General features: G+C 44.7%; 1 protein-coding gene across 2 annotated transcripts in view; it reads left to right on the top strand.

Annotated features, from left to right (window-relative positions):
* The window catches only part of GDNF (glial cell derived neurotrophic factor), a 25,293-nt gene extending 1,424 nt beyond the window's left edge, over positions 1-23,869 (top strand). The window contains exons 2-3 of one of the 2 annotated variants that reach the window (XM_081283963.1): positions 3,602-3,700; positions 20,879-23,869. In XM_081283963.1, the coding sequence (XP_081140089.1) occupies positions 3,628-3,700; positions 20,879-21,369 (564 nt within the window). In that variant the 5' untranslated portion in view covers positions 3,602-3,627 and the 3' untranslated portion in view covers positions 21,370-23,869. Of the gene's footprint in view, positions 1-3,601; positions 3,779-20,878 lie in introns of both variants that reach the window. The other variant, XM_081283962.1, reaches the window with a different exon arrangement.

Below are 23,869 nucleotides of genomic sequence, written 5' to 3'. Positions count from 1 at the left end.
AGGGCTGTCCAGCCCGGAGCTCAGCACGTTTGTGCTCATTGGCGCGGGCAAACACACTCTCCCAGCCCCTGCTGTAGATATGTTCGAGTGCGATAGACTCTTCCCCCGCATTTTGAATACTTGAGTGTTTCAAGGAAAAGATGCAATTTCACCCCCGCGCGCGGACTACCTCCCACAAAGCTCTTAAAGTGGGATCCGCTGAGTTTCTTTCCTGCCCGGAGCAAGCCCTCACTGTTTCACCGCGCCTTCGTTTTGGCGGGGGAGGTGTCGTCTTTTAGACAAGTGCAGGAAGCCCACCGCGTCCTTTACCCCATTCCTGCAAGAGATTCGAGTGCTCTCGGAACCCTCACCCAGCTTGCTGGCTAAAAGAGTCCCACATTATTTTTCCTTCCCTTGTCTTGGGCCCGGCAGTTATGGGGGGTTAAGAAGAGAAGAAGTCCTCCATGGGTTTAGGTTACTAGACACAATGAAGAAAAGCTATTGCTTTCAGTATTTTCTGTCTCTAACCCCAAAAGAAAACCGCCGAGTTTGTAGCGAACCCCCTTTCCCGCTCCACCGCCTCCTTTTTCCTTTCCAGAGACCTGGATCTTGAAGGCAAAGCCCAAACAAACCTCCCAGCCTGCCAGCACAAGAAAGTGCGGGGGCACTGGCGGCGGGAGCGCTCACCCGCTGCAAAGCTGTCTCGGTGACGAGGCGAAGGGGTTGTAGAAAAGCAGGTTGCCAAGAAACCACCTGAGTGGAAGTGGGAAGACAGAAACTAGGGAGAGAGAATGGAGGGGTAGGAGACGGTGAAGCAGGGATGCCAGTAAGGACATCCACAGGTTCCCGGGCTAATTCGGTTTGGGGAGGTTTGTAGAGGGAGTGGTTGTTCTCCGATTTTTTACTTAAAATGACAACGCGGCCTCCCGGCCGCGTGGGCACTACGGGACTCGGGCGGTTTCTGGTGCCCCCTGGTGCCGGGAACTCAGAATCGACTAGCGGCCACTTCCATAGACACTCCTTCAGCATTCCTGGGCTTCCTCAAAGTCCCAGTCCAGGGAACTCACACAGTGCAGGCGTCCCTGGCGCGCCCTTTTTGCCCCACCGGGTGCATCAGTCCAGGACCCAGAGTTGGTCGAGCCTGCTCATCACAAAACAGTGTGGTGTGTCACCTGGCAGAGCCGACCTCGGCGTGGAGGTCAGGAGGCAGCCTGGTTCCCACACGTGGCAGAGTTAAGCTGTTCTCGCGCATTGCAAAGGCCGATGATCGCGGAGGAAACACATGTGGCAGATGTAGATGTTTTGGAAGAGTGACAAAGAGACAAGAGGTGCCGCTGGGTGGGGCCCAAAGGGACTCTGAGAAGAACGTCCCGCCCTGTGCGCGGATTCCCCAGACCTCCCCGCCCCAATTCAGCCGCCCAGCAAATATGGGCTCCGACCGTAACCGGCCCCCGCGGCACTCAGAGGGAAAAATACACTAGGTCCCGGGAGAGGAGGAAGCTCTTTTGGGGCGCTTGCGGCACCCGCCCTAGGGCGGGAACTGGGAGCCTCCTCCAGCGAGGCGGAGAATATTCCACTGTTTCTTTTGCTATCTTCGCCACACTTCTAATCCAGGATCTCCACATCCAATTTAAAAAGCCCTCCGCCAGCCAAAGGTGGGAGGGGGGGAGGAAAACCCTCTTAATGCGGAAGGGAAATCTGGTGCCTCTGAGGCTTCCTGCTGGCGGGCACCGCAATTTGGGATGGCGCATTAGCCCCGCGGCTCCCTGCACCTCTCGACCGCCAGCCATTTCTCACGCACCCGGGAGCTGGCAGAGTTGACATCAAGAGGCTGGGAGGTCTCCCAAAGCGCCTCTCTGAGCTCATTTTGCACGGCCGGGTAGTTTTCCTGGATCTGGGCTTTTTACCGGGCTTGCCAAACAGCCCACACAACAAGAAGTGCTGCAAGTCTTGAGTTTTTAGTCCCCCCCCCCTCCGCGCGCGCGCGCGCGCGCACACACACACACACACACACACACACTCTCTCTCTCTCCTGGAGCTCAACAGCTGCATGGAGAACAGACGCTCAAAGGATGGAAAATGCCTTCATCTCCGCAGCGGTGGGAGGTGGCGGCCGGAATTAAACTCTTCTCCGGGGGCCGGGGCTGGAGTTCTTGGTAGAGATTGGGACGCGGGCGGGTTCGGGAGCGGGGGTGTCCTGGAAGGGGCGGGCACGCTAATAGAAAGGAAGGATGATGAAGTTTTTTGCATTCACCTGTAAGATGTCTCTCCCATGAAAAAAATTCAAGGAAGTTTTCCGAAGAATTCGTTTTATTGAGGAATGCAGGGATAGGGAATGATCTACTGCACGAACCTCATAGCTTAAGAATTCTCTGCACTCAGTGGTCCCCTGGAGAGAACACCGGGATTAGGAAGGGAAGGGTAACACCTTACACTGAGTTGACTCGTCTCTCCGCACTTCTCTATGGTTGGGGCTCAGCCCCGAGTTTGCAATGCGTTTTTCCCGGACCCTGTGGACCTCCTTTCTGGGAATATGAGGCCTGAAGAGTCAAAAGGAGTTCATTCGCTAGGAACGGACGCCCACCCCCATGCGATCTCATATTCTGGGCCTTCTGGTGCTGTCGCGTGGCCCAGAGAGCTAGCGACCCCTCTCCGATGGGTAGAGATTCTGGCCAGAATCTCGAAAAGCTGCAACAGTAAAATAAGCAGTTTTCGCTTATACTACGGAGGATTTAAGGCAAATTCCTCTAAAACGTTTATTGAGCGCTTACTTTGTGCCCCGCAGAACCTTTTCATGTGTTATTTAATGTTCATAACCTTAAAAGGTGGAATGGGTATTTTAAGCCTAGTTGATTCTTTGGAAGTTAGGTGATTTAACCCAGATATTTTCATACAGGCCAAAAGTCTCCAAGTGCCTACTAACTTGTTCCTGCGACAAAAACATTTATTTAGGTAGGAAGATTGAGCGTGGGCGGCGGGCGGGGTGAGCGCTTGCATCCAGCTGGCTCCCAGTTACCTTAAAGGATGGTCACAAGTCCTCCCCCCCCCCCGCCCGCCGTGGGGGCAGATGGGGGGGGCGCTTGATTTTATTCCCAAAGGGAAAGAGTTGTTGCTTGCTTAGTTTAAGGGCTGGCTTCCAGTGAGAGCTGCCAGGCCAGGAGGAAAGGGCTGGAAGACCGAGGCCAAGGACGCAGCGTGGGAGTTACCTAATTGCCCTCAGAGAATGGGGGCGGGGGGCTCCTATCCGCGCTCGCAGATAGCACAGGCCGGAAATCCCGTCTACCTGTTTGGAGGTTTACGGGCGGGGACAGCGGCCCTGCTCGAAAAATCTGACCCCTGAAACCCGATGGTGGAGGAGAGGATCAGCTGTGTCCTGGACCCCGAGTGCAAGCTGCACCCGGGACACATCTGGGAGAGGGACCCAGCGCGGCACTTGTAATGAGGGCCCGGGACGCCCAGGGAAACGCAAGCGTTCAGCTGTGCCCGAGGAGGGCGGTGACAAGTTTGGAGCGGGGCGCAGGGACAGGCGGGGATGCACGTGCCCGAGTAGCGCTGGGCCCTTGGCGCCCTAGCCTAACTTGCATTCTGTGGTTCTCTCCCGGCCGCCCGCCCACCCGCACAGGTGCAGCTGCCGGACGGGACTCTAAGATGAAGTTATGGGATGTCGTGGCTGTCTGCCTGGTGCTGCTCCACACCGCGTCCGCCTTCCCGCTGCCCGCCGGTAAGAGGCCTCCCGAGGCGCCCGCCGAAGACCGCTTCCTCGGCCGCCGCCGCGCGCCCTTCGCGCTGAGCAGTGACTGTAAGAACCGTTCCCTCCCCGCTGGGGGGCCGCTAGCCGACCCCCTGACACCCTTCCTGCCGCATACACGCACCCCAAGCCAACCACAAAGGATATGTGACTCTTGACCCGTGAGCAAAGCCTGATGGGGTGCGTAGCTGTCTGCTGCTGCCCAAAGATTCCTTGCCCGTAAATTTCACAATGATGGTTTGCTCAGCACAGAGGGTATCCAGTGTTGTATCTTCACCATTCTGATGAACAGATGAATATTTGTCCACCACCACCCCACCACCACCACGGAACGCACACAAATTGTCTCCTCTCCTCTCCTCTCTTCTCCTCTCCTCCCCTATTATGTATACACACTCCCATTGATTTTTTTCCCCATTCCATAGCCCTTTTATCTGTGCCTGGCTGTCCTTAATTTGAAATCTGTTGAACTTTCATCCTAAACTGCGCCTGCAAAGGAGAGTTCAGGTTTTCACAAGACTAAGCCAGAGACAGAGAAAATACAGAGGAGACTGGATTTACAGAGCAAGCATCTGGGTAGTGTCAAAATCTGTTCAGAAAAGTTCCCGTTCTAAAAAGACAAGGGTAAATAGTGCAGGCTGGAACTAGGAGGGGAAACTGGAGTTCACACCACATATGCAGTGCTAGTTCTGTAAGAAGAAAACAGGTCATTCTTACTAGAAAGTCATCGATTTACCTCTCAAAAATTAACGTTCTAGAGGCAAGTCAATTAGTACATATCAACTGTGATTTGATATCATTTACCTTCCACTCTTCAGCAATTTATCTGTTGCATAAAATGAGGTATGCTAGATTACAAGCTACAGACATTGTTGGGGATGCATGTAGATAGGAAGGTTGGCAATGGAAATTTTAACACAACTCCAAAATAAAGCAATAGTGAGTGTAGGTAGCCAGGAGGTCACAATAGCTACTCCTCTTGCCCCTCAGAATTATCACTCTAGTTGTTTTGTACCTGAAATATACTGTGGTCATACCCACACAACTGGTGGCCTTGGGCTAGGAAAAAACTCTCATGTGACATGCTTTTTTTTTTTAATGCCTAATTACAGCCACAAAAACATCTTCTTGCACAAGTTCCAAGAAAGACTAAAAAAAAGTGCATTTATTAAAAGTCAAATTAGGACTTCCAGAAGTGATTTAGGATTAGAGGAAGTGGCTGATTCCTTGAAATTCAAGTACCTATTTTGTGTTTCTGTCAGTTATATGCATAAACTTATCTCAGAATGCTTTCATTTCAATCACAAATTTAGTGTCTCCAATAAAAAGTAAATTTAAAATGCCCTTCCTGCCATTGTCTTCAGAGCAGGAGGCAATGAGAGCTGCAGATCAAACCCAGGGCCTCACACAGTGAAAGCAAGTGCTTTACCACAAAACTGCATCCCCAGCCCTACCTAGCATATTAAATTCTGGCTCCTGGTTCTGGCTGTGCTTTCAACTAACTCCATGATTTGGCATCTGATGAAGAGTTTACCACTGTACAACAGAGGGAAGGCTTTCCACTTCAAAATGCCAGTAGCTATGAGATTTGCCCCTAGCCTCCATGCTCCTGTCCTAATAGTCCTTTGGCAAGAGGCTGATTAAAAAAAAAAAAAACAAAAAAACAAAAAACAAAACAAAACAAAAAAGATGTGAATCACATGGCGAACTAAAGACTATGCTAGACCTCACTTCAAGAGATTCTGACTTAATTGTTTTAGAGTGTGACAGGCATCTGGACTTTTTGATGTTCCCCAGGTGGGTCTAATGCACAGACAGGGTTTAGTCACTATAGCATGACAATACCCTAAGACAATCTGGGGCTCATATTAAGCACAACCAGCCACAGAGCAAGCAAATGTGCATTACTCCTACCAATCCTAGGCAGGAGAGCATGATGTGTGACTGAGGATTACTTCCTGTTTCCCAAACCAATGCTAAATCATCAGTGGACAGGATTCTGACCTCTATGTTCATATTCAAACCAGCAGAACACACCCATTTCTGTTTTCTGTATGAAACATCCAGAATTCTGTTTCTCCATAGTATAAACTAACCAAATAGAATTCATAACTGACTAACTTGCTTGCCCAAGTAAATGGTCCATGGCTGCCTCCTGTAGCAACTTCTAACTTGTATAAACTCAAGGACTTGTGATTTGCCTTTTGGGGATCCAGGACTTTTCTCTTTAGCTACCTTGTTCATTTGTTTTCCTTTCTGCCAGTATCATCACCAAAGGGAGATTAGAGAAGGAATGAGGAATCTGTAAGGCTACACTCACAAATGTCATAGCATATAAAAGTATTGGAGCTGTTTCTGGTTCTGAGACCTAAAACAGTAAAGCAACTTGGCCACGGGGCCAGAGGTCCATGATGGCATGAGACAGGACTGCTGAAGCTGGGGTCAGAGTTTCCCCCAAACCTTTGAAATGCACTTTATGAAAGGAGGGTTTTAGATGACTGAATCCTGAGTTTCTTAACATTATTTCATTGTATTTTTATTACATATCTCAATTCTAGATCTGTTTTACAACTGAAAGCTTAAAGTACATGTAGTTTTAAAACTTTGCAATCTAAACACACGTATTCATTTAGCAAATAGTTCCTGTGTGCCTGTGTGTGCCAAGTACTCTCTAGGTGCAGGGGGTACTTTGGATCACCTAGACACAAGTCCCTGCCCTTGTGGAACACACTTTCCAGTAAATGTACATGTGTGGGTCACATGAAACAAACATAAAGAAAGCTTGGGCTGGTTGAGTGAGCTTACTTTTTTATGCAACTGGAAGCCAGCCAGAAGAGACATTGAGCATTACTTTGTTAAATTCTAATTACTGGTAATTCCTTGTAACACAATGGAATTGTATACCACCAATTTCATAGCAGGTCATGAAATCTCCTATAGAAACAGTCTTTTAAGTCAAGCTGTCAAGTTCTCAGGCTTGTAAACCATGATGCAAGTGAGCTATAATTCACAAGGTTACCAGTTGAAATCTCTGTCCTGGGTGACAAATCCCATAAACTACAGGAAATCACAGAGGGTTCGAAGAAAGAACACAAGTTAGCACATTCAACTCAGACTGAAGTTTGTATCACAGCCTTGCTACTTAACCAGACTTAACATCTCTTAAAACTCAATCTCTTCATCTGTAAAGTTGGGCTAATATTAAACTTGCCTGGGTGTTAAATGAGCTATTGCTTTGGAATGCTTGTGCTCCATATCATAGTTGTTGTTTGCCACACTCCTGCTTCCAGTGGCCCCTCCCCAGGTACCTAATGAACTCCTTCTGTTACCACTTCTGCTAGGACATCACTCTAAAAGATGAAATTCCACACAGTCCAACGTAGTACAGACTATTTGGGGACTACTTTAGGTCTCTTAATTGGTTGGTTTGTGGGTCGGTTGGCCAGCACATAGACAGGTCAGCCTTTCCTGAGATTCTGCCCCTGGGTCAGCTGTCCTTGGCCCTTCCCAGGTTTCACAGCTCCATCCCTTTCCCAGTTGCAGAGCGCACCTACTTCCCACCAGACTCCCGTGCTCATGTGAGAGAGACCCTCCTGTCCCAGGGCCAGGCAGGGTAAGAGCCTCCTATGTAAGTGATAGGCAGGCTGTGAGTTGGAGGCTACCTATATTGAAAGGGAACATTTCAGATTTTTGGCTTTTGTTTTTTTGATACAAGGGATTGAACTCAGGGGCACTCAGCCACTGAGCCACATCCCCAGCCCTATTTTGTATTTTATTTAAAGACAGGGTCTCACTGAGTTTCTTAGCACCTTGCTATTGCTGAGGTTGGTTTTTAACTCACAATCCTCCTGCCTCAGCCTCCCGAGCTGCTGGGATTACAGGTGTGTGCCACCACATCCAGCAGCATTTCAGTTTTAATTGATCCCAACTGGACATGGAATTTAAAATGTTTCCTAAACCAAGTGAGAGGAAGAACTTCTAGTAAATGATCAGCCCACCACATTGCTGAGGAAGCTTCTGGTGCTGGATATGTCTTAATCTTTCAAATTCAATGTTATAAGATGCAGAATTCTGAATATATAAACACCACTCATCGTTGCTTCCCATTGCTTTGGGACTGTGTGGGGGAACAAATGCTCTACTAATTACATAAGCTGGAAAGGGGCTCTGCCGCTTGGAAAGGGTCGCTAGAAAGAAACTGCACACCAGACTCTTAGGAGGCACTGATCCCTTACTGAGATCTGAGACCAGCACCTCCCTCTGGCCCCAGTTTGGAGACCTATTTTCAAATCATTGCTATTTAGAGAAATGCACTGAAGGCTCATTTTGAATTGGCCAGTCTTGGGACATTATGCTAGCCCAGCAGCCTAAGCAAGATGCTCCAATGAGTCTGCTTTAGTTGATAAAAATGAAAGGTATCTGATCTTTTTCCCTCCTAATATTCTTTTGCTCTTATTTTAATTTAGCCCCTACAGCCTTCACTTGATGAAAATACTTATTCTTTAATTAATCACATGATCACAATCAAGAAGCAATTATTAAATACCTTTCATGTGCAGGGCAGCATCAAAAAGGCAACATGGTGAACTTGAATAGCTCGTGATTGAGTTGTAAACTATAGATAGGCAGATGGGTGGACACTGTCAGTCAGACAGACAGATGTGTCTATCCTGAGGGGTTTGCGATAGTCGAAGTCAAGAATTCCTAGGAATGAGATCACTGGGATTTGAAATCAAAAGCAGGGAAAATTTGAACAGGTACTTGAAAGATGGATGTTGAGAGAAGAAAGGACAAGGGTACATTCCAGACTAAGGAGCAGAATGGGGAAATTTGTGACCATGATATGGGGAAGGTGTAGGTGTCAGCTAGAAGGACAGACCAATGTCCAGGTACTGGGAGAGGTACTGAAAAGTCGTGGGAACTGTTAGGTATCTTGACAGGTGATTATATGGTGCTGTGAAATCCAGGAAAAGAAAGGGTTTGCTCTATTTTCTCTGGCAGTGGAGAAAGAATCTCTGAACAGAGATGTCTTGCAGTAAATGTTAAGTGGGGTGTATCGCACAGGCTCACAGGGGGTCTCTGGCATAGGTCTATTTTTTGTTTTTCAGTATTGTTTTCTTTTTCAAAAGCTTCTAGGCATAGGCACAATTGAATCAACCCTCAAGTAAGTGAATAGCTGCAAGTAAAAACTCATTATATTAGTGCCACAGCACCTCTTAAATATCCACATGGTTAAATCGGTTTTGAACAAATAGGTTTATATCTCATCCTAAATTGAGTAAATTTGAGCTCGACTGAACAAAATTATCTCCATTTCACAGGTAAAGAAGTGAGGTCTAAAGAATTGTCCAAGGTCACAAATCTAGTAAGTGGTGAAGCCAGAGTTCAAGCCTCAGATGTCTAGTCCCAAAGGCAGTATATTTTGGATTAAAACAGACTGTGCATCCAGATTCATAGATTAAGAAAACACAGACATTTGACTTGCTGAAAATATATTCACTAACTCTAAAACACAGATTTCCCGAAAAAACTGATCAAGTAGTACAAAGGAGAAGAAAGAATATTAAATTTCCTTTAGGTCCCTTTTTCCATATCCACTGGAACCAGAGTAGGCTTAGACTGTATTATTAATAGCTACTTCAAAGCCCAGATCAGGAGGCTTTAAGAAAAGTAATTTGGATTTCTTTAAGAATTCCTGTAATACTGATGATTTTGCAATTAAGAAGGCTCCCTGACTCTCCATGACGAAGCAAAGTCTCAAGTGGCTGACAGGCAGACAGACAGCCCTTGGGAGGCCTTGTGGCAAATACTGGTTCTCAGATCACTCCCATTCTGCCCAGGGGCAGGGGACATTAATGTGGAGACCAAACGTGACCACACAAGCGCCAAAGCGATTGCCTGGTGGGGACAGGATTCAGTTTGCATAAACGGTATGTGTCACCATGAGAGCATAGTTACTGTAGCTAACTCGATAGAGGCAAAACCCACTCTTGTGTGACTTTAATAAGACAACAGAGGTGGAAAGCCATGGCTTTAAAATCATGGTCTTCAAACCTTTTTACCTGCAAACCTGACACTAAAGATATTAAAATCTACTGCACAGCTTTAAGTTGAAATCTAAAATTTTTTCATCAGAAGTTTACATAGTTGTGTAAATATCATTCCCAACCCCTTCAGGGATTGTGTATAGGCTTTAAATATCTTTTTGTCCACACTATCCACCTACCAATTTCCCTTCTTCAATTCATAGCAAATTCTCAAACTAAGGAACCCAAATAAATTGGCTTTTTGGTCAGAACATATCTGACTTCATTTTCAATTCAAGTACACCTGTTAATGCACACGCATCATAGCAGGCTCAACTTCCTAATTGTAAGATGAATAGGTGGACAGACCGACAACAAGCAGATAGGAGTGCCAAGCCAGGATGAAGGCAGAGCCAGCTGCATCAGTATTTCTTGGTTTATTCTTCTGGCCTGTCTGCTAGTAAGTGTCCCTAGAACAATGAACATCACACACTCTTCACTAAGATTGACCTCTATGTAGTATTTGCCTCATTTTTTTTTTTTTTTGGAATCACTTGAGAATTCATCGAAAACATCATAACATTCAATACTTCACATGTATCTCCTCAGAATAAGGACAATGTCTTACCTAAGCACAATTCAGTTATCAGTCTCAGGAAGTTTAACACCAATATAACATTTATCTAATAGTGCACATTCAGATCTCTCTAATTGTGACAATAGTGTTCTCTATTTATTTATTTTTAAACCCAGGATCTTAAATTGCATTTGATTGCCTGCCTCTTTGTTCTTTAATCTGAAGTTATTCTCAAGCCTTTTTCTTCCCATGACATTGACATTTTTTAAAAATGTAGGCTTTCTTGCCAGCTGTTTCCTGGACAGTCCTATAACTAGGATTCATCTAATTATTTCTACATGATTAGATTTAGGAATATCACTGGGATGCTATGCTATGTTCACAATGCTGTGGGCCTCGCATCAGAAGGTGCCTGATGTCGCTGGCTCCCAAGGAGCCTATATGCCTGAGTGTCTTTGTGTAGCACGGAGGGTGTTCACCCCTCATTCAGGAGCCCAGAGGAAAGTGAGATTTCTATGGTAAGAACCATGCCTCCTGCAGCAAGGCACAAGGAGAACTGGATAAGGGGATGCAGGGACAGAGAGCCAGCATCAGGAGCATTCTTAGGCCCTGTTTAAGGAAAGCACATGTAGAAGTTGAGGACATAGACACTGGTTCCCTTAAAACTACCCACAGGCATTGCAGGAAGACTTCACATATGCCCAGAGGGTTGCACAGTACTTCAGTTTGAAGTCAGAAAAATATCAATCATGGGAATCGGTTGATCTGTTGATGCTTATGTACTTTATTCTCAGACATTTCTAGGGACCCAGAAAAGGCACTCCCAAGACTGGCCTGATCCATCTGCCCACAGACCACCATGCCAGGGAATTCGGGTCCTGGCTAGAGAGTCTCTCCACTATAGAATATGCGAGGCTAAAAAGAGACCCAGGTCTGGATCCCCTTTAGGAGAATCTTGCTTTGTCCAGATATGGTTGCTCTCTGTGCCAAACAGTGATCACACTGTGATCTCCCTGGGGCGTACTCAACATGTGTTGCATGCTTTCCATGGCACTGAGCTCAGTTTTTCTTATATTGATCTTGACCTAAGGTGCAGGTGTGACTGTTCCTGTTTTGAGATAGAGAGATTGAGGCTTCCAGGTGAAGCAGTTTAACCACCCTGAACCAGAGCCGGCTGAATCCTGTACTCACTTTTCACTACCCCCACAAAGTCACTTCCTGCCAGCTCAGAACATTCCAATGTGACTTTTTTGATGGCATCAAAAAGTCAGCAAGGAGAAAAAGCAGGCACAGGGGTTTTGCAAAGGTAGTTGCCTCAGAATGATAACCATATCTGATTGTGTGAAGTCCTTGAGATTCTAGTAAATTCATTTGCTTGGGATAGAAAGCCCCTCTATCAAACATATTCAAATGATAGAGAACATGTTTTTCATCCTCTTACTTTTCCTGTTATCTTGTCCAAGTCCCAAAGGCCCTCGGCCTTCTTTTTATCCCCTGATCTTATTGTGCCCTGGGAATGGCAAAGGGAAACCGAGTATAGACTCGAAGGGTATCCTGTGGCCTTTCAAGCTGGGGCCAGTGCTGTGTGTGACAGGAAAAGCACATTTTCCACCAGGTTCCTTGGAGTCCCCTGCCACACACACATTCACCCACCTCCGATAACACCACAGGGGTTATTTATCACGGTGACTTTTATGCATTTAATTTTACTGGGTAATTTCTCGCCCTTCCCTGTTAAGTTTTTTATAAGGGCAGTAGCAGAGCTCCTGGTGTGGGCTTGTTACTGTGGGGTGTTTATGGCTGGCTGTGGAGTGCTTTTAGCTCACACCAGGTGTTCATGGATTAGCTTACAAATGGACACCCTACTGGGTGTTTTCCTGATTTAAAAGTAGGAGAATGGGCATTTTCCCCCCTGGGAGTCATTCTGTATTACTGTAAAATCATTAGTATAACTATAATAAAAGTATGGACCACATACACAGAAATCAGAACAATTGGGATATGAATAATGAAATTACTGTTAAGTGAGTTGGTTTTTTTTTTTTTTTTTGCTATTTATATTCATGAAGTAATTTCCTGTACCATTTCTTGCAAGTTCACTTAGTTGGGTTATAGGCCACAGTTCAAAATATAGTATAATAGTAAGTGTGTGCCATGTTGATTAAAGTTGGTGGAAATGGTAGATAAAAATGGAAATTTTGGTGGGTAAAGTGACTTTTAAAAATGGTTCCATTTTTCTATAAACTGAAGTGGTTTGCATTCTAGTTCTTCTTTTCCTTCTGCCTTGAGAGAATCCAGAAATGCTTTTTTAAAACAACAAAACACTGGTGTTTTTACAACGCAAATAGTTTTCAAATAAACCAATGTCATGCCTTACTGTCAACAAACCACTGGTCATGGAGAGAATGTACTGGTGGCTCTGGAAAAGGTCACAGTGACTTTGCAAATTGCCTGAATTGTGACTGTTTTAGGAAAATAGATGCTGTGGACCCCTCTTGAGTTAACCCAAGAGTTGACTATGGCCAGGACGGTCTATCTAACAATAGATTAATTGTGGTGGTCATGCATGATGTGAGATGCGTTAGCATTCAAGGCCTAGTGAAGTAGAGGCCTTTTTGTTTGTTTAAGTAGTTCAACTACGTGATAAAATCATCACTTTTTAATAGTAATAGACAACAAGACTTTGCAAGTTTTTTTCAGGGAATTGGAACATTCTCATGGATTCATGCTGCAAGTTTCAGAGGTCCCTGAAGGTCAAATAAGAACAAGGTTGGCAGCCCATACATGGCCTCCTAGGACAAGCTGTGGGTTCTTACCCTCTATGTTATGTCATTGCAGTAGGCGATTCTTGCCTAGTAGTTGTGATTTGGGAGTAAACTAAACACAGTTTTAGCAGCAAAACCAAAAATGAGTAAAATTGAGATTTTAAGAAAAGGGTGAGGTTAGTTTTTGACTTTGGATGATGGAGACTGAAGGAATTGTGGCATGTGAGTGTAATCATGTCCTCTGAGAGGATATTGGATCCAACTCTGCTTCTGAAGATGGAAACTGAGGTTTAAGAATTATTCATGGGGCTGGGGTTGTGGCTCAGTGGTAGAGCAGTTGCCTAGCACTGGGTCTGATCCTCAGCACTGCATAAAAATAAAAAATTAAAAAAAGGTATCATGTCCATCTACAATTAAAAAAAATTAAAGAATTATTCATACTGTAATCTGGGTATTTTCAGATGCAAGTTTGGGGTCCTTTCTACACAAATTAATAGGATGGGACATGATTTTATGATTTGAGAAAGGATTTGCAATGATTGTTTCAAATATAGCCGATTGAGCCTACAAGTAAACTGAACAGGTTAGTATGCTAGATCCCTAAAATATCTCCTGTGGGGGCTTCATGGGACCCTTGATGGTGGTGGCTAGAGCAGAATGTTGCTCCCTGCCAAAGGTGGCTAGAAACCAAGGTCTAACATTGCTTTGCAGCCAGAGTTTGGACTGCCCACATCTTAGGGGTTTAGAGCAAGGAAAGGCCCCAGAGGAGGTCAAGTTGACCTCAGAAGGGTTAAGTGACTAGTCTAAGGTCACGCGGCTGGTCAGGGACTGACCCAGGCCTGGAATTCCGGGGGTTCTATCTTCTCCAACTCTGCAGCAAGAGCCTCCTTATTTGGTGCCAGACTGAGCACGAGGAGCTTCCGGAGATGGGCCTGTCTGTCTGAATCTGCCCGCTGCTGGCTGCTGGTGTTCCGGTTTTGACTGGGAAATGGCCAGATGGGCCTTAGAGTGATATGCAGGAACCAGGATGTGGGAGAGATGCCCCTGAATGGCATGGCTTTTTCTTTTTCGGAGACTATTAGCTGTATTCTGTGGCCCATGGCAAACCAACTTTGGGATCTACTGAATGTACCTAAGTTCATACTGAATTTTTCAACCAAACTTGTACTTCTCACTTCCTGTTCTGAGTTGGGTAAATCGGTGAGGTGAAATCAAAATATCTTGTACTTGTCTCAAAGTAACTGACCCTTCGCCACAGGACTCAAAAAGCTACACAACAGTAGAATTTTTACTTAAAAACAAAAAGGCCTTCTGGGGCACTAAAACTAGCTTGAGCTAGTCCCCATTCAGTAGCCACGTGCCCCTGGGCAAGTATTGTTTTTCTGAGCCTCAGCTTCTGGTTCTGTAAAAAGATAAAGTTTACTCCTCCCTCAGTCTTTCCGAGCTGTTTGTAGGTTTAGACTTAGGGCTGTGTAGCTGCACTCTCCCTTTCTATCAATAATATTTTTAAGTGCTTCATGAAAGCTATTAATTATTTCAGATATTGATGAAGTTTTGTAATGTACTTTTAAAAGTAATACCCAACCATGCCATTCTTATAATAATATTTGAAAATTAGTGAAAGAAAATTTTTATATTTTATCAAAAGAAAAATCGATTACTACAAAGAGAAATAGTCATTCTTGAGAAGTTATATAAATCCTTGGCAGATCTTTTCTTTTCCTATAAATATAAATGAATGTGCATGTGTCTTTGTGTAAACATCTCTATGTATATGTATGTCTACTGTGTGTGTGTGTGTGTGTGTGTGTGTGTGTGTAGACTGAGAAAGGGATCCTATTTTTCAGATACTTGGCCTACATGGCAATTTGTACTTTACCTGTAATACAGGCAGGCAAAGAATATCAGATTAAATATCTCCCACCCCCAGGAAGTTTCCATCTTCCTCCTGTCTTGGGAGGTTCTGCATGTCGGAATGGACCCTCCGGCACTTGGACAGCCCCAGGTACATCATTCTGTGGCCTCTTACCCAAAGTACAGTCCCATCCCAGAACTGGGCTCTGCCCTGAGGGCATCCAGGCACTTACTCTAGACATACCTGTCACCTGTGTGGCCTGGCTAAACCTCAGCATGTCACCCCTTTCTGGATGCGGAAGCCAGACGCTCTATAGTGGAGTAGAGAGGAGGTCCTCTACCCAGAGGACGAGACATCTGTGCCTTCTCCAGCATCCTGCATCCAGCCAAAACTGACTTGGCAAATGTCAAACCTAGCCTGGAAGATCTCCCACTCCTCCTCCCACTTGGGTAGAGGCACTATGAGACCTGGATCAGGTCCCCCCTCTTTTCTGGACTCCTCACAGCCTCGGAGGCTTTCCCCTCCATCCTCAGAGTCCACTCCATGCTGATGAGGAGGCACATCCTCATGCTTTGTGGACAACCTTGTGCTGCTTCTCTCTCAGACCCACAGGTTGTGTACCAAGGCTGAAGGCCAGCTTGGATTCTCAGCCTAGCCAGGATAAGAAGGACAGCCCAGCCATAAGTATAAAAATGATCTTCTCATTAAAGTATGGTTAACCTAAACTGTTGTTAAGAGAAATCTGACATTTTAGGAGAATCCTTTGTCCACCAATGCCAGCTTAATCAAGATAATGTTTTGAATTATGTCATTTTTAGTTTAGATCTTGTAGGAAGTACTTGGAGCCCTCACCACTGTTTCTATAAAATCTCAATTAACTTTACAAAACAGTCACTATTCCAGTCCTTTGTTCCTAACGTGACATTACTACTTTATTTTCCCCATAATGAAGAAAGGCAAAGTCTCTGCAATGAGGTTTATTCCCAGAGTAGTGTCCCAGTTGGGTTTCATTTGTTTGAATAGCACTGTTTATATAAAGGACACATCAAAGTTAAAATATTTCGAATAGAATAATGCCAAAATATTTGGTTGCAATCTGAAGGATGACTTAAGTTCATTTAAGCGTTTCGATTTTTCAAAAACTTCAGCTTTGAGATGGACATGTTTTCCAAGATCTATCCTCCAGGTGTGTCTGGGAAATGAGCAAACATTTGATCCACCTGTTTGTTTTAAGGATGCTCTTCTCTTGTGGTTTGCAAGTATTTTATGAACAAAGTTAATCTTAGTGAGAGCTGTTTGTGAATTTGACACTCTGCCACACCCTTTGTTGGATGAAGAAGAAAGTGATAGGCCTTAAACTTTAACTTAGAAAACTGATCCAAACCCAAAACCCTTATTTTCCCCCTCAGTTCAGTGAATTCCTGGAAGATTGAGGCAACTGTGGGCTTTTCGGTTCATGATGGGGAGTTACTTGCCTGGGCTGGGCTAAAAGCTTCTGTGGAATTCTTAAGAACAGGCTCAGTGAGGACTGCCCAGCACCCTCTCCAGAGGTATATGCCACCTAATGTCCTCAAGTGCCCAGCATTGACAAATTGAGGTTCTCCCTTTGAATGAATTCAATGGCATCAAAAGGCCTGAAATTGGAGGAGACGGTACTATTTGCTTTGTGGTTTGGAAAATACAATGTCGCCCATTCCTGGTTTTCAGAATTCATATTGATGTAAAATTTTCTGTATAAATATTTTTGTTCTATTTTTCAAGAATATGCAGGGGGCAAAAACTCCTTCAACTCCATAAGCCTTACCTGCAGGCTAAACTTGGAGCTTAAATAATGTCTCTACATTAGCAACAAGGTGAGGAGGGAGATTTCCCATCAAAGGGAGGAGTTCTCAGTAGCTACAACCTTCAGTTTAACAAGTAGAATATTATCCTCATGCCTCCCAGATGACAGGAAGCACATCCACCACCACCCCCATTTTTTTTAACTTTACTTTTTAGAGCAGTTTGAAGTTTATTGAAACTGGAGAGGAAAGTACAGAGATTTCCCATACACCTCCTGCCCCCACACAGGCACAGCCTCCCCTGTGATGATGATCCACACCTGAGCAATACATCTGCTACAGTCCATGAACCTATGTTGACGTGACAATCCATAGTTTACATGAGGTTCACTCTTGGTGTTGTACACGGTATGGCTTTGGAAAAATTTATTTGGTTTATACTCCCCACCCCTTGGAAGGCTTTTAACTCAGGGTTAGTGATCTCTTACCACACCATCTACAATCTTAAGTAGTTTGTGCATTCACATTCTACACACAGGGAAGCCAAGTGGAATTTAAAATATGCAAAAGGGCACTGAACTTTCTCATATAGTGTAAATATATTCCAAATATTGCAGTATATGTCCCACATGATATTTGGAACTACTTCTATTAAAATTATATTCACTATTTACCTGATATTCAAATTTAACTTGGCATTCTGTATTTTATCTCATAAACAAAGCCAGGCAATTACAGTGTCTGGAAAAATTTTTAAGAACATTGAAAATATTAGAACATTTTTGTAACTAACCATATAAAATCATATAACATCAATGTTTGAGTCTTAAACCAAGGTAACTTGAAATTTTACTACTTGAATGTTTTGCCATTAGCTTAGGTTGAAATTTTAGTAATATTTTATCCTCATTTCTGATTAATCTTCAGTTGATTGTTAATCGATCATAGCGCTCAATATTCCCAGGTTCCTAAGTTAATGATCTATTCAGGAATTCTTGACTAGAGCCTGGACCTCATGGTGTGAGTTCTTTGTAAAACATAGTCTTATTTTTTTTTTCAATTTAAAGACTCCTTTGTATTTTGATTGATCACCTCAAATATATTCCTTTTAGAAGTTTGTTTTTCCATACAAGCATTTTTTTTTACTATCACAAGCAAATATTTATTTTTACAAATACATACAGGCACACATATTTATTTTCTCTTTTATAGTTTATTATTGAAATAAACCACAAATAGCATAAGCAGCTTATTTTTAAAGATAGCTTTTTTTTTTTAAATCAAGTTTAAGGATTTTTTTGTTGTTTTTATTGTTGCTGTTTTTAAGAAAACTTCCTAAGAAAGACCAGTTAGGAAATGAGGAATTGGGAATGCTCCCCTACTCTGGCAGGCCCCTTGAGAAAGGACTCCCAGGAGTCTTTTGAAGCCCCAGGATGAGGTGGGCATGTGCAGCTGAACTTTAGGGTTGCAGGGGGTTGGTGAGGAAGGTGGGTTTGTAGATGGCCCTTCACTCTCAGATGGGAGACAACTGTGTCATGCAGGACATCCCAGGTTTCCCAAGTGCTATGGGCTATCTATTTTGGAGCCTTTCGTTTCATAAAGATACAGTACTCAGTGGAAGTCCCCTTGAAAAACTAAGAACTCTTCCCCCCACCCTGAGAAAGTGATTGATTCATTAAACAAACAGTTATCAGGGCCTCTGGGGACCAGATCGTGTCGCTAGCCCTTGTTTGTGACCCATCGGTAAAGAAGCCAGACACAAGTCCTGCCTCTTGGAGTTGGCCTGCTATCAGAGGAGACAATGAATAACACACCTGAGACCCTCAGTTGGATAATGTGTTGGAACACAAGGATTATTATGGTGGGGCTGGAGGGGGACAGGGCATGGGGACTAGGGGTTCCAGAGGGACTGCTTTTAAGCCAGGAATTCAGGGTGGGACTTGTTGAGTCATAACATTTGAGCAAAAACATGAAGGAGATGTGGGTGTAGCATAGAGGAACAAGTAGTTCTAGTGGCCCTGGTAGAGAAGAAACAGCCTGCAAAAGACCTAAGTCCCCATTTGTGTTTGAGCTGTGGTTCTCAGTCCGGATGATTTAGAACCCAGGGAACATTTGACCACATCTAGAGACGTTTTAGTTTGTCGTGAGCAGGATGGGGTAGAGGTTGGGGGATGCTCCTGGAGTCTCCTGAGTAGAGGCCAGGGATGCACCTTGACATCCTACAAGGCAGAGGACAGCCTCCCATGACAGAGAGTGATCCAGTCCAAAATGTCAGCAGTGCCAAGATTGAAAAGCCCCATGCTGGAAGCTCAGCCAGGGAACCAAGGTAGCCAGAGGGAAGGGGGTAAGCAGAGAAATTGAAATGAGGCCAGAGATAGCAAAGGCTGGGGGCAGAGGAGGTGGCCAGGTCAGGTAAGCTTTTAAGCCAGTGAGGACTTGGGCTTTTACTCCAGGAGAAATAGGGAGTGTGGAGAGTTCTGAAAGGAGGAAGGAGATGATCTGAATGAACCTTTTTAGAGTATCCCCCGGGTGCAAAATAGATAGAAAGGGGGATGTGGGTAGGGTGGATGGGAGACAAGAGTTCAGAAGCCACTGTGGCTTCAGCCAGGGTGGAAACAGTTTTGTGCCCTCTGTGCAGCTATCAAGCAACAACATCTTCACAGATTCCAATCCCTAATCTTTTCATTATTATGTATCAAATATGTGTATCTGGTTAAGGTGCCTTAACCACACACACACACACACATATATATGGCTAAGGCACCTTAGCTAGATTTTATTTTACACAGTAGGATACCTGCTGCTTTAATAATTAAATAGGTTAGTTTCATTTCATTTATTTATTCTCTTGAGCTCACGCGGTCTCACTTTTAATTTTAAATGGCTGAGTTATGGATCCAGCTTGTGTGTAGTGACCTCAAACTTTAATAGGCATTATGTGCAGAAATACCCCAGTTCCATACTGGGGGTGACACACAATACTCAGAACAGTTCTTATATTTGGTCTTTATAAATGTTTAAGATTGCCTAAGTATGTCATTCTGAGCCATTTCATTCCACCAGAAGATAGCTTAGGCTTATGATAGAATAATTTGAAGTAGGAAAGGCACAATGTAATCTTTCTGTGTTTTAACATAATCTTGGCAAAAAAAAAAAAAACCTTTCTTACTAACACCTTTCTTGAGGTGTATTTTACTAAGCCACTTATAACCCTAAACATTACAAGTTGCCTGAAAATGGGATATAGAGACCATAAAAGGCCTTGTACCTAATGAATAGGAGTTTGCTTTGCTTTTATTTTAGAATGTATTACATTGCTCCAGTACTTACTTTTCTTTTATTCAGTTGGCCAAAACAAATTCTGAAATATTCAGATAACAAGAGTTTGCAAATTCAGACTTTCACTAGAGGTCCCAGACATCTTAGTGCCCTCTCATCTTCCCCATGGGATCTCCCTAAAGGGCATAGCTATTGTCCTCCTTGCAGCCAGAAGGTGAGAGCCCTGGGACAGCCTGCAGCAGAGATGTGGCCTCATCCCTAGGAATGGGGCTGTGCCCATCCCCAAACAGCCTCTGGTCTCCTTTATTGCTGTGATGAATTTACATCATTGTACTTTTTTTTTTTTTAAATAAAAGTCATGCCATCCAAAGGAAGAGCAAACCAATCTCTTTGTTAGTAAAATATAAGTTGTTTTTCTATTCTTTAATCTTTTTTTAAAGGAAGTTCTAAAATAGAATTGAGTCCCAGTTCTGTGTTCTGTCAGAATGGCTCTTGTCCCACTCATACACAGAGGGTCAGGGACGAGCACTCAGTATTCCACATCCAAGTAACAGAGTTGGAAGCTATAACTTGTTATCATCAGAGTCAGTGTTTCTCAAAGTTTGGTCCATGGATCATGGACATCAGAATTCCTCTGATCTCTTCTTATCAAAAAGCCAATTTATTTTGGCTCCTTAGTTTGAAAGGTTGCCATGAATTGAAGAAATAAAATTGACAGGTACAAGATTTGGACAAAAATATCTCTAAAACCTATACACAAGTCCCAAATGGGGTTGGAAATGACATCCGCTACAACTGTTTAACTTTATGGTGGCCTGTGATGATCACAGTTGTCTTATGTGACATTTTCTGTTTTATTGTTGAACAGCCAATATGCCAGAGGACTATCCTGATCAGTTTGATGATGTCATGGATTTTATTCAAGCCACCATTAAAAGACTGAAAAGGTCACCAGATAAACAAATGGCAGTGCTTCCTAGACGAGAGCGAGAGCGGAATCGACAGGCCGCAGCCGCCAACCCGGAGAATTCCAGAGGCAAAGGTCGGAGAGGCCAGAGGGGCAAAAATCGGGGTTGTGTCTTAACCGCCATCCATTTAAATGTCACTGACTTGGGTCTGGGCTATGAAACCAAGGAGGAACTGATTTTTCGGTACTGCAGTGGTTCGTGCGATGCAGCTGAGACAATGTATGACAAAATACTCAAAAACTTATCCAGAAATAGAAGGCTCGCGAGTGACAAGGTAGGGCAGGCGTGTTGCAGACCCATCGCCTTCGATGACGACCTGTCATTTTTAGACGATAACCTGGTTTACCATATTCTAAGAAAGCATTCCGCTAAAAGGTGTGGATGTATCTGACTCCGGCTCCAGAGACTGCTGTGTATTGCATTCCTGCTACAGTGCAAAGAAAGGGACCAAGGTTCCCAGGAAATGTTTGCCCAGAGCGGAAGATGAGGACCAAGGAAAAGGAGGCGGAGGTGGAAGTGGAGAAGGAGGAGGAGGAGGAAGGCAGCCATCCATCGTGGGAGCCTGGTAGAGAGAGGTCCAGCTACAGAAAACTGGATAGGAGAGAGAAGACAGCCATCTGGGTTCTCCAGATGCTCAGGGCTGGTGTCCCTGGTTGGCTGTTGTCATCGCGTCATCTGATACAGTCCACCATCGCCCATCATGGTGGCAGTTGCGGATGCACTCGAAGAACCAAACCAGTGTATCTCCTGTGGTTTGTTTTCACGTGTCTGAAGACACCAGGGAAATGATAATCCTGGTGTCACTCCTTGTCATTACGTTTTACTGCTGAAAGTAAGAAAGGTTTATTTTTCTGTCACTCAATGGAGTCATACCCTGGAGAGTGGGGAGGAAAAAAAAAAAAAGCAGAGACACAAAAGATCATAATCTTTGAATTGGAAAGCTGAGGCCTGAGGTTTACTCCAACCAGCGCTTGGGGGAACAGCTGGATTGATTCTGAACCTGGTGTGCAGGGTGGGAAGAAGTTGGCTAGGAACCAAAAAAGCTGTCCTGGAGATTAAAAGCAAACCTGAAGGTATTTTCTTTATGTCCTTGGAAACAGGAAGCAAGTTGTGGTTTTCGGCAGCATTCTTGTAGGAGAGCAAACGGGCAAGGCCCCCAGCTGCCCCAGGACAGGGAGACCCCCCCCCACCCCCACCCCGGGGCCTGTCGGTTTACAGAGAGACGGATGTTACATACCCAGCTCCGTTTATGCGTGGTCACCAGTGACCAGAGAAGCTACTCGATGCAATGCATCTGTTTCAGATACAGAAATATAGAGAAGATATTTATTGAGATTTAAGTTATTGTTATTTATTACAGTTCACTAATGAGTTTCTCTCTATTTTTTCCCCCTTATTTATTAAAGTTTCTTTTCAAAGGTGCCAAAGTATATGTGCTCGCAAAATGCAAAGAGGGGTGACAAAAGGAAATTTCAATTGGGAACAAGGGTCCATACTTTTCAAAGTAATTTTTTTTTCCCTTTGGCTAGGCAAAAATCACTTACTTTACCTTTTTAAGAAAAAAAATCCCTCTTTTAGTTTCTCCAGATGTCGGCATTTTTCCCTATTTTAACTTATGGATTCTTTCGGATCTCAGAAGGAGCGTCTCTAGCCGGCCTCCTTTCCAGGAGCGTGTGCAGAGGCCGTGGGTAGTTGTCCCCTGCCCTTCACCCCTCCATCACGGTCATACTGAAGCTCTTCTTCCCTTCCACAGCTATCTGTCTATAATAGGCATAACCATATGTATGAAAGGTCAAGTTCCTTTCAGTCCGTAGTCCTGACAAAAAGTAAAGGACTGTCAAGCAGCCAAGGTTTTGGCGGTGTCTCCCTCCATCCTTGCCCAGCCACCGTCTTCCTGAGAGACATGCACCTGCCCAGTGCAGCCAGGGGCACACCCATGGCCTGCCAGAAGGTGGGTCTCTGACCCTCTCCAAGCCCCTGGGGTCAACATGTGCTGCACCCGTTCCCTTGATGACTCCCTGGGGAGAAGGTGGCTGAGAAGGACAAGGAGGAAGAGGTGCCTGGCCACGGCATACACAGAGAAGCCTCACACTCTCAGCGTGCCAAGAAAGAGTTTGGAGGGGAGAAGGGTGGGTGGGATCGACCACATCCTGCGGGTCCCCAGTCGTGGACTTGTCTGGCAGCCATCATGTGGGCGATGCACTGGGCCTTGTTAAACATGTCATAAAAGGGACATTTATCCAGGAGACAATCTATCACTACTTTAGTAGCCATAAAAGTAGGACAGATTAATCAATTAAATGACCTACTGGCCTCCCTCAAATAACCGTGTTAACTTTACAAAGTAACCAAGAAGTGGCAGTTACTAGACATCCCCTCCCCCTACCCCTAAAAGACCCAAGTTCTGCATCATTCTGTCCTTTCTGCTCCCCTGCGTGACTGGGACATAGAGGAAAAGGGCTTCTCCGTCGCCATCCTCTGCTCAAAACGGTGACAACCCCAACTTTCTGGCACAACTTGCATGTAGTCCCAGGTTCATCTGTCCAGTCCAGAGAGTCCTGGCAGATGTGGTGTCTGTGTCTGACGTTCCCAGGTTCCAACCTCCGTCCCCTGCGCCCTGTGGAGAATACCTGCCCAACAGGGCTGAGGGTTCCATGGGTGTTGTCTCGTTCCCAGCGTCACCTACACACCACAGGTGGGTTCCAATGGAAGCAGATTGCTCCACCAGATCCACCAAAGGGTAAAGTTTGTGATTTTTCTTTATCGTTGTGATTACCATCTGGTTCCGTAAGGAGTGCACTTCTTTGAAGCTCTAACTTCTCTGATCTGTCTCAGTCGTTTGTGTTATACAACCAAAGTTCTCTACAGACTTTATTTTTGTACAATATCAT

The sequence above is a fragment of the Spermophilus citellus genome, assembly GCF_964194105.1.
Source record: "Spermophilus citellus genome assembly, chromosome: 1".
NCBI lineage: Eukaryota > Metazoa > Chordata > Mammalia > Rodentia > Sciuridae > Spermophilus > Spermophilus citellus.
This window is presented reverse-complemented; position numbering and strand designations above follow the sequence as displayed.